General features: G+C 34.5%; 2 protein-coding genes and 1 long non-coding RNA gene across 4 annotated transcripts; 2 read left to right on the forward strand and 1 right to left on the reverse strand.

Moving 5' to 3' along the window:
* Positions 1-1,191: 1,191 nt before the first annotated feature.
* Pgls (6-phosphogluconolactonase) lies at positions 1,192-2,235 on the forward strand. Its single transcript, XM_963677.4, has 4 exons — positions 1,192-1,422; positions 1,470-1,667; positions 1,720-2,003; positions 2,052-2,235. Exons 1-4 carry the CDS (start codon positions 1,284-1,286, stop codon positions 2,154-2,156), a joined length of 726 nt encoding a protein of 241 aa, XP_968770.1. The 5' UTR covers positions 1,192-1,283; the 3' UTR covers positions 2,157-2,235.
* SCaMC (Short Calcium-binding Mitochondrial Carrier) lies at positions 2,167-16,176 on the reverse strand. Of its 2 annotated transcripts, XM_001811005.4 has the most exons (7): positions 15,841-16,176; positions 13,111-13,234; positions 12,622-12,709; positions 12,424-12,538; positions 3,856-4,014; positions 3,225-3,795; positions 2,167-2,822 (listed from the first exon to the last, which is right to left on the reverse strand). In XM_001811005.4, the coding sequence occupies exons 1-7, from the start codon at positions 16,039-16,041 to the stop codon at positions 2,632-2,634; spliced, it is 1,449 nt and encodes a 482-aa protein (XP_001811057.1). In that variant the 5' UTR covers positions 16,042-16,176; the 3' UTR covers positions 2,167-2,631. The 2 variants fall into 2 exon arrangements, with proteins under 2 accessions (XP_001811057.1, XP_015838092.1); XM_015982606.2 differs by lacking the exons at positions 12,424-12,538; positions 12,622-12,709; positions 13,111-13,234; positions 15,841-16,176 and adding an exon at positions 6,624-6,880.
* Positions 14,802-16,143, forward strand: LOC135266650 (uncharacterized). Its single transcript, XR_010334759.1, has 2 exons — positions 14,802-15,527; positions 15,574-16,143. It is a non-coding gene; the product is annotated as an uncharacterized LOC135266650 (long non-coding RNA).
* Positions 16,177-16,440: the final 264 nt, after the last annotated feature.

Genomic DNA, 16,440 nt, shown 5'->3' on the forward strand with positions numbered 1-16,440 from the left:
TTTTTCTTCAAAAATATTAATTAACTGAAATTAAAGTATTATTTAATTTGCTTTAGTTTGAATTTTGAATCGCACAAAGTGTTCCTAAAGCTTCTTTAATGATTTTATCCAAATATAATTTTTACAAAGAAAATGTAATAAATGGTGGATGCGCCGGTTCTGCTTGATAATTATTTGCGGAAAAATTGTGTCAGACAAAGTAGTTAAAGGTGTTAGAAGTTTTCATTCGCTAACGAACGCTGGTTGGGGTTAACTAACTAGGCTACATTTTCAATTTATACTCGTAATAAAATTTCGAAATCTTGGGGCGCTTGCACGAAGGGTTTTATTACAACTTTATGAAGAATAATGGAAGGAGATTTTGCTTTAAGATCAGTTCACATTTTAAGGAGTGTACACACTATCACCATATAATACCTGCTCAGAAATTACAAAAAACACACTTATTTTTTATTACAATCTTTGAAGCATTTGTTGTGCGTCCTTGTAGTAGTTTTTAGACTACACCTACAATTTATCTTTCCCTTTTAGCTTCTTTACCCAATTTCGCTCCATCCTTTAATACGATAAGCACAGTACAAAAAACTACAGACAGACCCTTCCCTTTTCCACAAAAAATAAGATGTGTGGATTGGTAGTGAGTGGAATCACGTGTCATGTCAACCATTTTCTTATGAAAACCAATAATAGATGCAAAGTTTTTTGTGCTTCATTCGAGAGAAACAGAATTTTTTCCCATGTACAATTAAAAGAAATTGGAACAAATTTTATCAGAGAACTGTTATGTTTATGTTACATACTGATAACGATAAGGGCAACATAAAATCAAAACAGGTGGAACTAGTGCAATAACCAAATGCGATTTATTTGCCGGATATAGCTCACAGTAAACAATTTTAATTATGTTACATAAATTCATAATACACCATTATAACATTTTGTGAAAGAATTAATGTTAATGAGCAGATGTTTTAACTAGCGCAGATAATAATTACAAAAACATGATTATTATTTTTGGTTGGTTCAAATTTGCCTTCAAAAACACAAGAAATGATTCAATTTCCTGCTCCATCAGTCCCAGACTTTCATCCGTACCCCAGTCAACACCCCCCTTGTATCTTGTATCATGAAAATTTGCTACAAAAAATAATTTCATAGCCGGGGAACTCCACCGTAATCAAACCGAACCTCTCGTTCCCTCTCACTCTTACTCCAATGTCAGCGTGACTTTGCAACATCCTTGTTTGTTTCCAGCGCTTGTACAAACGCATCTACGCTGAATCATGAGCGTCCCGACGCTAGATAAGTCGGTAAATATTGTGAAAAACCGCGACCAAGTTGTAACAACATTAGCAAGCTTAATCGAACAAGTCTCCAATGACCGCATCCAAAAACACAGTGTTTTCAATATCGGAGTTTCAGGTAAGTGTAACAGCAAATCGATTTAGACACAACTGGATTACTTCCAGGTGGCTCATTGGTCGCCTTCCTGAAGGAAGGCCTCCCGAAAATCCAGACGGATTTCGGCAAATGGCGGATTTTCTTCTGTGACGAAAGAGTCGTCCCTGAAGACAGCCCCGACTCCACTTACGGACAGTACAAACAGCTGATTTCTGCGCTTAATCTCAAGGAAAACCAATTTGTTACAATCAAACAGGGAGTTTCAGGTAATCCTCAACCACCTGTTGCTGACAACACCATAACAGTAGAGTTCTCTAGCCCAGGAGGCTGCTGAGGATTACGTCCGCAAGGTGGCGCAGCAATTCCCTCAAGATGCTATCCCGAAGTTTGATATGTTGCTACTGGGGATGGGACCAGATGGTCACACTTGTTCCCTCTTCCCTGGGCATAAGTTACTGGAAGAGAGGAGCAAATGGGTGGCGGCTATTACAGATTCCCCCAAACCACCCCCAAGTAGAGTTACCCTTACGTTTCCGGTGATTAACAACGCCCTCTATTGCGTTTTCGCACTTTGTGGCAAAGAAAAAGCGGACATGGTCAAGGTTTCTTAACTATTTTTTTTATTTTGTTATTATCATTAGTGGTTGTAGCGCATTCTTGTGGACGGTGAAGACTTACCAGCTACTAGAGTTAAACCAAATGGCGGAACCCTTGTCTGGATTATGGACGAAGAGGCTGGGAAGTATTTGAAATGAAACCAACGCACGATTTTTATAATTTTATTTTTATATAAATACAATACAGAGGTATAATAAATACCAGTTTATTAAAATATTAAGTACATCACAATCGTCCTCTTCCTAAAGTAATCTCAATCATGGAAAATACACAGTATCAATATTAAAATTGTCATTTAGTAACAGAACATGCCTTCTTTGGTAGAATCAACAACATCGAGAAACGTTTAGACTTTAAAACTTACATAAATGTGTCAAAGAAGCCACATGAGCGTCAAGAGATTGAAAAAAGATTTCGTAAATTATTAACAATCGACATTCAACAAGTTTAGTTTGTTAAAGCCTATTCAAGTATTCTTACAGTAATAATCTGTACAAATAAATAGACCAAGCAATCAAAGTTGCCAGAAATATCGTTTGCCCGTGTCCCGGACAAAATGAGAGGGAATTTTATAATTAATAATAAATAATTTGTTCCTAAAATGCTCCTACATCACGTCATATTTACTCCGAGTAAGCGACTCGAGTACTCGTAAACGACGTAACTTATGCTTACTGCCGGCATTACTTTGATAAAGTTCGGAGTTATGCCGCGGTACAAACCCAACACACCTTCCTTCTCTAATATCGTTTTGAACACCCCAGTCATTGTGATGGCAGAGGGGTCCATCGACGGATGCGCCACTGCAACAAAAACAACAAATCAGAATCAAGAGAAGTGACAAACAATCAATCAAGGATTAGTCCAGTAAAACCCCTCAACAGACAGCGATGGGGAAACTTTAACTGTCCGTTGTAGAAAGTGTCCGCTAATAGGAGGTTTCATTAATTTAAGACGTAAGTACATAACATTCAATTTAGGTATTTTAGGTCAAAACAAAGGGTAACAAGTATCTAAATTCTTGTAAACACCTTCAGAAAAACGATTTGTCATAAAGTAATCACGAATAATAAATGACAATTTACATAATTTTTAGCACAGAAGACTGAGTGAGTTTATGTAAGTTCGCCTTCGCATTATTATTAATCAGTTAATTATTTTTTCAGTGATTATTGCATATAATGGATAAATTAAAAAAAAATTACCTTGTGCTTGCAACCTCGTCCGCACCAGCGCCAAGGGGTAAGAACACATTTGCCCTAAAGTACTCGAGACGCTGCCACAGGCCAGCAACATCCAAAAGCTCGGCTGTTCCAAATTGGAATGAGTCTTCAAGTACTTCTTTTTCAACGTTTCGTACACAGCCAAATCGATACCGGCATACGGTATAATACCAAGAATATTCGGAATGTAACCTCTATAAAAACTACCGATGCCTTCCAGATGATAGATTTTAAAAGCAGCATCCATGATACTCTTATACTGTCCCGTTTTACGCAACGCCAACCTCGTCTTCATAACCTCCAGCGGATAAATCGCCGTCTGACTAATACCCCCAGCTAAAGCCCCCGCACAAAACCGCTCGTAAATGCTGAGTCCTGTCTTGGAATCGCCTTTGATCAGTCGTTTGATCTGTTCGTAGGCTGCAAATTTGATCGCCGACTCGGGGGCGATTTTCACCACGTTGATGCCGTTGCCCCGCCATAGACCTGTGACACCACCCTCTTTCAGCATGTAATTGAAACAGTCGCCGATTCGCTGCTTCGTCGGTTGGACCTGGACCAAAAATAACAACTTCAGTAACTAAATTAAAAACTAGGGGGCGGGGTCTCCTACCTGAAGGAACACCTTGAGCCTGTCCAAGGGGGCGGTACAAGTCCTGGAAACCGCTCCGGCGATTCCTCCCGCAGCTAAATGCCTCCACCACATCCCTGTCTGCATTTCACTCTGTGTGAAATCATCAGGGACGTTCATATCCTCCCCGATGTCCAGGTACTGGAAAGACCACAATAAGTACCATGTATACGGTGAATTTCGCATTATTTGTACGTTGCAGTGCCCGCTGCTGGGGCCAAAAAACGTAAACATTTTCAAATCCATTGGTACAAATAGCGATCAACCGAATTTTTTTTGGCACGTCAGGTGTGACAAGTGACTTTTGACGGTGACAAAAATGTCGACAATTATTAGTTTTTGTATTAAAATCCTTGGCCCTGTTTTTTTTATCACAGTCATTACCGGGGTATACAGAGTGTTCCAACGATTTGACTTAAATAATTGAGAATTGAGTGTTTCAGAAATGAACTACAAAACAAAAATAATGTATTGCATTTTTGGATGTAGCTTTTAATGCAGTATTGGTCGACTCTGCTTGGTTTTTACCACTTTAAAAGGCAAAGTTCAAACTTAACTTGAAAAAGTTAAATCGAACAGCCTATTTTTTGTTTTTGCTTCTCAAAGATTATTAAAATGTCTTTCTAAAAACATAAAGTTTCGAAGATATTTGACTTTTTTATGAACAATGTTGTTAGCATAATAAACCGTATCATAATTCATAATCATAGGAACTACCACCAATTTTTTACAGTTTATTCGAAGATTTAAAGATTCGCCATAAATATTAATATTTTATTTATATTTCACTATAATAAAATGACGAATAATGGCCTGTGGATAACATTAAAGTTATTATTACCTGAACATTTCACTTTTAAACTAATGTAACAATAGTTAATATTTTTTTAATGTTCAAAGTAAATTATCTTTTGATTAAAAATCACTAAATCACTAAAAAAGACACTTAATTTAGAGAAACATTTTTTTCTTTTAGATGGGAAAATAAAAGATAAAGTGTTCCATTTAAAAGTTATAAGTTATTCAGTTTGCAACAAACTTCTTCATTTTTCTTTTTGATTGAAATAAAAATGTATAAGAAAAAATGAAAAAATATAAAAAAAATACAGGGTGTCCGTTTTTCGAACTCCACCATTGGAATCTGTTAAATTATTATAAAAGAAAATTTGATAGTTCATGTGTAGTTTTTACATTATTGAGAAAAATAAAAAAATTGTAATTTTCGTTTTATTATTTTTTTATTTTTTGAAGCGAAAACCAAAAGAACTAGACGTTTATAAGTAGGACATTTTTTCACAAAAAATCTAAATCTGTTATCGCCTTTTCCAAGGCGATCTTGATGTCAGAGTTGTAAAAAAAAGATGAATTAATATTTACAGGTCAATAATGGACTTTTTGAAATCGCTGGGACAGCCTGTATTGTTTAAATAATAATAATTTTAACGATTAACAATTGAAACGAATACAAGTACACAATTACCAATCATTTTATTACATTTGCGAGAAAACACTTTAACGCTTTAACGAAGTAATTAGAACCCTCTTATGCGGGCGGACAGGCTTGTGCGAAAAGCAAACAAATTGCCTTACACGTACGCAAATATTTAATTTGATCGATTATGGTGCTTGTGACCTCATTTTTTACATTTTTTTGAAAGTTAGAACCTACAAAACTCTGGGTTTCTGGACACAAACCAGACTTTGTCCGCTCTGATTATTAAACTCGCACTTATCAATTAAAGCAACAATTCCCATAAATTGCATCACCGCTATATCAAAAGTCTGACAATCTAGACGGTTCAACGATCAACTTTATTGTATTTAAATCGTCACCCTAAATACCACGTTTTCTCAATTTTAAATTGTCAAAAGGAAGTTCGCAATTGCATGTCAACTATAAAAAAACACTATAAAAATTAATGATCTAAGCAAGCTATAAACTATATATTTCTGAATTATCATTGTCATTCCAACGCTTGCTTGACAATTTTTTTTTCCTCTCACTGTAGATGCAGTGGACCTGGGCGGTAAAAATACCTCAAGGTTTGCATTACGTTCGTTACTGATCCAAGTACCGTAACATATTTAAAAAATGCCAATCATTGTTGCGATTCCATGGACCAGTTAACAGTTCCCCTTTTTTTCTTTCAATTTGATAAAAAAAGTGTGTAAAATCAATAGAAAAGCGCCAAAAAAGCCAAATAATTGTTATCATACAGGTCCTGATAATCCTGAAAGCCACGAGTTGGCTCTAGAACAACTTAAAACCTCCAGACTTATATCAGCTGACGTCACAATTCATACGAAATGTGATGTAATTGCTTCCGCGCAGAGGCGACTTAAGCGAGGCAACGTCACAAATGACCATGAGTAATTTAAACCTCCAACAAAGGTAAAATGTGAATAACTTGGGTCAGTAATTTGGCCAGGAGGACTGTTACTAACGGTCCAAATTATGCAAAGTTTGCAATGTTGGCTTATCTCTAGTGCGATAAAACCCCCAATTTCCGCCGCTCTTATCGTTCGCCAAAAATTGAAAGCTAGACCAATTCATACTTTCACATTCCATTCGCGAATAATCTAAACCTTGTAAAAATTTCGAAACTTTTTTGCAAATGTCAGACCCTGAGACGCGTTTTATGGCTTGGGCCATGAGTACTTCCCCGACCAGTGCTGATTCATCATATTACTGTGTTTCCCATAATTTTACAAAAATAATGATTCTAGAACGCACGGTTTAGTAAACCTACCTTGATCAATTCCCTAAATAAATAAATGCAGTCCTCCAGGACGTCCGGTATGGACGCCGGCGCTAACTCCTGTTCGTACATTTTTCTATCACAATTTTTTTCAACAATTACTAAATAAATTAAACACTTGAGGTAACAACACAGTCACTTTGGTTTATTTAGCACATGCTTTACAGCTGACCGCTGTGCGTCACTAGTGTCGTAAACCACCTCAGACAACTGCCAGACTATCACTGAATTAGCCAACTCAGTGCTTTCATAGATATGCCGGATTAGGAACAAGTGGGGGAAATACACGAGGTGTGCTCCGAGATCAGGGTCTGGGACAAAAATGCACTTTGATACATTGTTTCTATTATCAATTTCATTGTTTCGGTAACAAAGATGCCGAAAACTGCAATTTTCTACTACATCAGCCAATCAAGTGGCCAGAGATCGACACACAATTTTTCGCACTGATAAAGCACAACCTTTAGAACGGCGGCAAATGCCAAGTAATTTTGGATTTGCGCAGGTAGTGGCCACAACAAACCTTCCAGGGAAGGGTTTATCCTAATGTCGAGTCATCCACCAGAGGGTAAAGAATTTGAATATTATGATAAAATCAAACATCTAGTTTCTAAATAAAAATGGACCAATTTTTATTAACATTAAGCCTATCTGACTTTAAATATTCATTCGTTAACTTCTGTAGTAAGTCATTTCATGATTGCAGCGCACTCTTGACCACGTTTTTTTCAGACTCACGGTATTATTCGTGTGAAAACAAATTTCTCTATTGTTTGGCATTTTATGGCAGATGGTCTTTTATCTCTAAATGTGAAGAGCTTCCGGGCGGGATTACCCTGTTACCGTATGTCTGAGCGGATTTGTTGCTAAGCGGTCGGAATAAAAATAGTCACTATTTTGATGATAATGAAATACGGTAACAATACACAAGATATTTAAAGTTATCGCATTATGTGATGAAATGGTTATCGTTTGAATTTAGCAAACGGACAATCTATTGTAATTTTGGACGAAAGAATAATCTAGAACTGGAAATAATCAATGTCTAGTGAATAATTTAGGCAAATCGACTGAATTACTATACTTAGAATTATTTTGGAATAAGAGATTTTTAGACTAGGAAAAGAGGTTAATGTAATAGGAGTAAGAAAGTGAAACAATTTAGTTATTATTTTTAATCATAACAAAAACTGGTAAGCATATAATTATGTTTGTTCGAAAGCCACAACAGAAAATTATGTTTGGCTCTGAAAGGGGACAATTTTTTTGTCCAACAAGCAGATTTTTCCTTCTGTTAAAAACATGTTTATAGTTGTCGCTAGTAATTACTAGATAGAAAAAATATATTCGGAACACTGAAACAAGAAGAAAGTCTTTAATTCATCAAATAAATAGCACAACCAGGAAGAAAAAATTTATAATTTTTTCCTTGTTACTCCATTTTATTTTATATTCACTATTTTTGCAGTCTTTTTTTTACAAAATCACTTTATTATATCTGTATGACTGCAATTACAGTTACTATGAGGTAAGAGACTTAAAATACTTAGGGTAATACATGTACAGTAAAACCTCTCAACAACGGACACTTTAATTGTCCGCTGTGGAGAAGTGTCCACTAATGAGAGGTGGGCAATTTTAAATAAATCATTTTAAGCATCTTTTCATAAACTGCCCACCAAACCAAATTTAAAACAGTAACAAAAATATATTTTACAAAAAAGTGTTATACTCGTAATCAAAATTACGTATGTTACTAAATAATGTTTTGTATAGCTTTAGGAGTATTTAATTCTTTGAATTTTTTGACGATGTTAAAGTTTATATTCTTACTAGACACATTATAACTAAAAATCTTTTCAAAATAAAATTAAAATCATTCAAAAATGAACAATTTTTTACTTCAATTCTTCAATTTTTGTTTGTTTTTTTAGGAACCGTTTTTTTTATAATATTTTTTTACATAACACATAATTTCAGCTATTTTTTAAAAGGTTCAAAATATTCAGACAGCATGAGTTTATTGTGACTCTAAGACTAAGTCTTCATCAATCTTTTTATCACGTTTTTCTAAAAAAAATTCACACACTTATCGATATTTAATTCTGGAGTTAAGGTATAGAATTTTTCATCCATTTCTACAAGGCCCTTGAAACAAATGTTCGTTTTGTGCATAGGTGTGTTCATTATAGGAGGTAAATTTATATGATTATGACCGTGTCCGCTATATAGAAGGTCCGTTGTAGAGAGGTTTTCTCATGCTTTTGTTACGTTCCTCCAAAAATGGCCGTTGTGAAGAGGTGTCCATGAAGATAGGTTTTACTGTATTATCAATATTATGTAGTCAGTAACAAGTTTAAAGTGAAAAAATTAATTTGCATTTAAAGTTCGATTTTTCTTGCACTTAATTAATTCATATTATTATAGTATTATTTATTACACAATGCGTTGTTTAATGATTTATAATTAAATAAAAACAAAGCAAAACTTTGATTTTTCATGAATTACATAACTTGACTATTTTCTACATTCACGAGGAAGTAACAAACACATTGTCATTGTTTTATGTTTTTGGTGTTCTGCCATGCGATGGCAAGGTTGAAAGTCTAGTATTTATTGATTTGGCATTAGAATTATCTCACTTTACCTCTAGTAAAACATAAACAATAAAAGTTGAATCGCAAGTCTGTATACAAACATTGGCACCGGTTGTGATAGTGTTGATCAAATTTTGGTCAAAATTATTGATTAATAAGGAACACAGTCCACATACTAGCGCACGCGAAAATTGTGATAACATCACTTTTATTTATTTACTTACTTACTTCAACTGACGCATTTCTTATCGAACATTTTTACAGAAAATTCGAGTAAATAATTTAATGAAAATTAGAAAAAAAAGTCTAACACGCGCACCGTCGGTGAAGTACTAAAGGAAACAGTCGATTGATTTTGACAACATGATTTGGGGGCTCGTCTGATGGCTCATTCGTCACACCATCAACAAACCACTTTGTCAATTTGGCAGATTTAATACGACACTTGCAAGTTCACAAGTTCATGTTTACCGCCACGTAGGAGTCAATCGATACGTATTATTAACACGTGGGGGTGGATAATGTCACAGAAAAAGTATTAATTAAGCGACAAGTTTTTTCCATAACCCACCTAATTGAAATATCATTCAATCAACTCGTTCAAAAACAATGCAATGGAAAAATCCCCGGTCGCGAATTTTATTGCTCTAATAAACGCATAGAGTAGTTGTTGACCTATCCATAAAATTTTTAATCAGCTGATTAAACGCTACGTCACGACAACACCTCCTAGTTCAAAAAACTATTATTCGTATTCATGGCACACTGTCGTGATACTAATTTATTAACCGTCTTTTGAGTGATAAGGTATCAATTTTGTATAAATCTAGACCTTGAAACTGGCACACAGCACTTGGCAATAATCACACCAGACAAGGTCGCAATTATGCACTCGCAAGCTAAAAGCATAATGAGTTAACAGACTTTTTTCTCATTTGGTTGGGATAAAACGTCACAAACGGTATAAAAAAGAAAGAAATCGATGTGTGTTATTAATAAATAAATTCAATATTTGCCAATTAAATAAGCACACACATTCAATTGATTTTTTTCAGAAATAAAGTATCTAATTAAAATGGCAAGGGTTATGGATGGTACCGACGCTGCACAAAGTAATAAGCAATTTTATTAGCACCACGTAAATAGTTATAAGTTTTATTAATATTTCATAACACTTGTTATCATGTTTGATGATCAAACTAACATGTGCCAAAAATAAAAAATGTTGATATTTTTACTCTAATTACAACCTAAACCGTCGTAGCAATATTAATTAAACGACTAACCGAAAATAATTCCTGATAACAGTAATGGTTATTTTTAATTTTCAACCTGTTTCCTATTTGTGGCCAGAGGATTACAATGCTGTTCAAAACACCAATTAAAAATATTTACAATTTGGTACGTTAATGGTTTAAAGGCACCAATAAACTAAAAAAATATTTAACCAGTAAATAATACGAATAGCTTTGTTTTGATTTTGATCAGTTGAGATACTATATTAGATTTTTTTGCAGTATCCCTGAAACATATAAATATAATTTTTGAATTAAATTGAGGTTACTGATTAGCGACCCCATTTATAATACATTTTGCTTAGATCTTGTATCATTATTAAGTGCGAAAAGCTTGCCAGTTTCTACCACCTACTGCCTTGTGGAAATTTACTCGTGTCTTAAAATAATAATATCAGGAACTGAACACAATTTGAGAAATGTTTAGAATCCTAAAACACACTCATCATTCAATCTCGTACCAAAATATTTAGCATTTTCCCGAAATTTGCAATTTATTATAACAACAGTTAGGATCTAGCTAAAACCAGATGATCTGGTCTGAAGCTCTCAAAACCCTTGGAATTGGCCACTGTTTATCAACTTAATGATAATCGGGGGTTAAAGACTAGTTAAGCGTGCGATTAAAACGCAATTTACAAGCACTTAATTTTGTCAATATTTTGATTACCGAACAGAATTTACTTCTTAATAAATAATTACAAATTCAGGAAAGATTTTACAATGATTAGGAGCCATTTGTTACTCATTATACCGATATGATTCACTACTTTGCGCAAAATAACAGACATAAGTACAAGTAAAAAAAATAAAATATTTAGTACTTTGAGAACGAATAGAAAATTTTTTAAAAAACCTTTATTTTTTTTATTTTGTACTTTTTAGTCTTTACTTATGTTGGTGTCTTATGCAAACTTGTTTAGAAAATAACCGTTAACATTTGTCATGCAGATTACGTAAGTATGCAAAATTTCAGTTCATTCGGACAACAAAAACCCTTTCAAATTCAGCTCGGAAAATATGAAACAGACAGACAGACAACAAAGCAAGTTAAATAAAACAATTGATTCATAAATATTTTATCACGAAAGTGGGCGTACGTTTACAAGATGTCTGATAAGAATTTTTGATCACTTCTTAATATATGCTGCAGAAAATATTAAATGAGGGAAGTCCCTGTGTGAGTTAAAACGGACAGTGGATGCAAATGTTGTTATTCCAATTTTTTACCAGAACTATCACTTGGGTTATCGTCGTCTGACACACTAATCTGGAGTTCCGAGTGAGTTTCTTGACATTTCATCATTAAAAATTCCTGGCGAACTCTCATATGACCTTATCTGTCTTGAACTTTCCTCTCGAATCCAGGGAACAAATAAAACAATCTCAGGATAGGTGTGAGTTATAATTTTTTACACCTCGTAGTCAATAAAATATCAAGACAATAATGGAATCTGTTATGAATTGCCTTGACTTAATTGGCTGCAGTAAAGAGATTTCTCTCAATTGTTCCATCAGTGACTAATTAATTAATAACGTTTTTCAAATCACTATTAAAAATCGCCGTCCGTGAAACAAATCAGGAAGTCAACACCTGACCTGAATACAGCATTTATAAAATATTTTATAAATAAATATAGTGTCGGACAGTCAGCTGTTTAAATTTTTTAAATGAGATTCATAAAGGAAGCGTTTTTGCCGACTTGCCAACTACGTAAAATATAAATATGAAATCGTATTGACCTTTGTCCATAAATGCATAGATTTGAAAATGTTCACCAATTCAGTGAAATTTGTATTAATCCAGAAATTGGCAAAGACCACGAACCAACCATTATTGCATAACTTGATACAATTACGTAATTAAATATGTTAAGGTCACCTGTAATAGAGACTTACCGTTGAATGTCTCCAATAGCTGATCAGCTGGTGAATATCTTGGCTGTTGGGGGCGAGGAGGAGAAAGTCCCTCCACTCATCATAGCTAATATTGAGACTGCCATCCTGATCCATCCTTTGAAAAGACAAAAATTACATAAGCATACGACGTTGTCATTTTATTTGATCGATAAGCGTGTCGTACAAACTGTTAGGTACCTCTGTAAGAGTTTCTTCGCTTCCATGGTGTCCAGGGGAATCCCCAGATCGCTGAACGCTTTGATGAGCTCGTCCAGATCAATCCTACCTGCAATTCGATAAAAAGCGATCGTTCTGTATCTTTTAGGGTCAATGCTATTGCCTTTGTGTTATCATTTTACGACGAAAAAAATAAACATTACTTCCAGTCATTGACTCGCAAACTAAGCCTACCGTTTGTTGATTTTTCCTTTTGGTGTGAATCCGATCTAATATAAGCAGAAGCCAAACAGTTGGCTGTCGTTGAGCCCGTGCCTAAACCACGTGCTTTAAATAAATTCGCAATAAACCGTTTAAAAATAAGGTCGATGAGAATCAAGGCCGGCGAAAAAATTCAAAACTAGATATTACCGGTGAAATTGGCGAGACGTTGAATATTGAAAAGTTGTTTGAATTGTAAATAAGGTTGCTTTTAACTTCAGTTATTATGCAAACGTGAGTGAAACTTACCATCTTTGTTCCTATCAATGTGGGAAAAGTGGAGTCGGAGATTTTTCTCATGTTCTCGAACGTAGTAGATGAAGTCGGCCAGCGACAAGTCTCCACTTTTCGATCGAGAATTTTGGAAAAATTTCTGCAAAAAAAATTCGAATTCCCGAAATTATCTCTGATAAATAACACATAAATATCTGATTGTTTTGTTAAACATTTTTTCACGGTTATCAATTCATCAATGCATTAGTTACACCACAATAGCTACTGACGTGTGACCCCAAATTTAGAAGCTTTATATTCACAATAAAGGCAAACAATTTTTGGTGTTTTACCAAAAATAGATTCAGGGAAAATGTCGTCATTTTACATAGTTGAACAACAGCCAAAATTATTCAGGCATTTAATACAGAGAATGAAAAAACAATTCACGTGTGCAAAATATTGCCTTCAAACATTAATTAAATAACAATAAGATTTAAAAATCTTTGATGATCACAAGTCAGGGACAAATAAAAATAGTTGTTAGAAAAGTACTTTTGCCACAAATTCTTGGTAGTTTTTTAAGCTAGATAAGTTAATTAACATAATTAAAGCACCTATTTCATTACATTCCAATCCAGTCACTTGTCCAGGTGCAGTGGCCCCATTAAGTAAACTAAATTTTGAATAATACTCTTACTTTCGTACAAAAGAAAAGTGAAAGGAAAAAAATTTTCACATGAGTGAAAGACGCAATTATTTGCAGCATCCTGGTGACTGATCTCATTAGATATTTTAAAAATAGTAATAATATGTAGTTCATGAACTTGTACAAAAAATTAAGATTAGACAAAAGTTTCCATAAAAATTAAATTAAAATGTGGCTAAAAATAACAATTTTTTCTTGTATGAAACTTAAAAACTATCGTCAGCTGTTTCGTTTGTTTAGGTAGCATTGGGAAGTCGCTAATTATGACGATATTTCTTAAAAGATATGATAATAAATAGCTAGAATTCTATGTAAAGTGTGATTTGTTAGAACATTTAAACAAGTTAAAGTCTCACAAAAAGACCACCACACTCTTTTTATTCATACTGTCAAACTGTGTACAAATCTAGATATATTTTTTTAATATAAAAACTCTGAGTGCTTGTTATCAAAAATTTAGAAACCCCATCTAATCAAACAATAATTGGAGGATGTCAGGATGTAGATAAAATATCTGCGACCCAAATACGCAAATGATAAATAATCGATAATGTCATTTCTATTTCATAAATTGTTTAAAACGTTAATTTTAACTATCGTAAATCACATAATAAATTTACAACACGTGTAAAGAAACAATAAAAATAAGTAAATAAGAAAACAAATTAGTAATGAATCCTAATCTTGAGGTTTGCCCACTTCGCAACAAAGAGGCAAACCCGAATTTCATAAACAACCTTGACCACTAAACATTTGTGCAATTCTCGATCCCCAGCAATAATCGATAACCCAAGAGCTCAAATTCGTAAATAAATGAAATCATTATTTGTTGATGATATCACAGAAAAATAAGGGGTTTTTTCGGTGCAAAATCACACGAATTATGAAAAGTTGTTTGTTAGCAACTGAAAATAGCGCCAGGTTTTCACTACGGATATCTAAAGGTTAGGATATGAAACTACGTACAAATAAAACGTTCCGGTAATGTCGCCAGAGAGCGCAGTTGTTCCATTATCGTCTAAGTTTTCAGAGAAATGGTAGTATTTGTATAACAGTATAACAGAGCAAAGAAAAAAATACAGGCAGGTAGAGCATTAAATTCTCAATAGTAGGACATAAACATAATGCAAAAATTTTATCGTAAAGTATATTTAAAAAAATTTCAAACTTTTACCAATTTGCACTCTGTCCCATATTTTTCAAAACGCTGCTAATACGGTCACAGATGCAACAAAAACGTAAGGAAGAAAATTGTAGAGAATTGAATTTCCTACAAAAAAGTCAGCGTAACTATGTTTCTATCTTCAACCGTTTAGGCCCCAAAGTAATTCAAAATCTCCCAAGCGACGGATTTGCTTCATTTTGCCGATGGTCAAGTATTGGAAGTTAATTTATACCTAAACCGTTGGAGATCGAAATATGTTGTCGCGGACTTTTTTGTAGAGAATTTAATTCTCTACAACTTTGTTCCTCACACTTTTTTTCTATCTTCAACCGTATTCACAGCGTTCGCAAAATTGTGATAATTCTTTGCGCACCGTCGCATATTTATCAAAACGCTGGGAATACGGTTCAAGATACAAAAAAAGTGTAAGGAACAAAGTAAGAACAAATCAAACTCAGTCAGTTTGACACAAGTGACGCATTTTTCATGAATGAAACATCGATTTTCACACTCGACAAGACCTTGAGCCGAACATTTGAGAGATTATGGGCTTGAATAACCTGAGCAAGCGAGTGGAATGTACTCTGAAATAATAATGACGTAAGCTCATCTCGGGTTTCCACAGGGTCTAGGGCAGAATCGATCTATGACGAAATTTGCAAAAACTGAACAGGAAGTTGATGAATTAATTCTCGCAAATGACCGGCTTGAACCAGTGTGGATTAAGCAGTTGTAATTTAGTCTCTCTGGATTGGGGTCACACCCAGGCGGCGGCCCGGACCTGGGGCATGAAAACCGCACGTGATTCAGCACGTTTCGGGCCATAATGAGCTTTAAAATCTTGTGCACTAAACCAATTAGAGCCACTTAGAGCTTCAGTTCGCAAACATACCTCAGCGTAGTGATGGTGGACACCGTGTTCTTTGAGAGCTTCGCTCAAGTCGTGGATGTCAATCTTGCCGTTTCCGTCTTTGTCCAGTTGCTTGAAGAGTTTCCCGAGACGTTCCTCATCTTCGATTGGTAGCTCATGCAGGTAGTGTGGAGGACGATGAGAAAAGGGAATGTCTTCGTACTGCGACAGTTTATTCGGCATTTTCACATCAAAACCACTCCCGATGCAACACCAAGAGCTAATTTATGACGATTTTTGGTGGAAAAGCAACTAATGCAATGCCGCAATGCGACTTCGCGAAAACGGCATTTGACAGCTGTTTGAGATTTTTGACAAGGATATGTGCTGACACCTGGGTTAAATAAACGGGGCTTCGTACAGGAAACTGCTTTTGCAAAATTCAATTTTGATTTTTTTTAATATTTACAATAACCAATATTTTAAAAAATATGAATAATACGAATTAAGAAAAGCGCCCTTTTTACAACTTATTATTTGTTAGGTGTAAAAACTCAATTTATCGCTAGATAAAGTCATTATTACTTATTTTATTATTAGCACATTATTTTCCAAGTACTTTTATCTGTTGATAGCTTTGCC

The sequence above is a fragment of the Tribolium castaneum genome, chromosome 1, assembly GCF_031307605.1.
Source record: "Tribolium castaneum strain GA2 chromosome 1, icTriCast1.1, whole genome shotgun sequence".
NCBI classification, from domain to species: Eukaryota; Metazoa; Arthropoda; class Insecta; order Coleoptera; family Tenebrionidae; genus Tribolium; species Tribolium castaneum.

Excerpts from the sequence above, each read along its gene's own strand:
- Pgls (XM_963677.4), top strand. The coding sequence starts at position 1,284 with ATGAGCGTCCCGACGCTAGATAAGTCGGTAAATATTGTGAAAAACCGC. Across the intron at positions 1,423-1,469 it reads TTTCAATATCGGAGTTTCAG|GTGGCTCATTGGTCGCCTTC; the intron begins GTAAGTGTAACA and ends GATTACTTCCAG. Across the intron at positions 2,004-2,051 it reads AAAAAGCGGACATGGTCAAG|CGCATTCTTGTGGACGGTGA; the intron begins GTTTCTTAACTA and ends TAGTGGTTGTAG.
- SCaMC (XM_001811005.4), bottom strand. The coding sequence starts at position 16,041 with ATGCCGAATAAACTGTCGCAGTACGAAGACATTCCCTTTTCTCATCGT. Across the intron at positions 4,015-12,423 it reads GCTATTGGAGACATTCAACG|TACCTGGACATCGGGGAGGA; the intron begins GTAAGTCTCTAT and ends TGGTCTTTCCAG. Across the intron at positions 2,823-3,224 it reads GACGAGGTTGCAAGCACAAG|TGGCGCATCCGTCGATGGAC; the intron begins GTAATTTTTTTT and ends TTTTTGTTGCAG.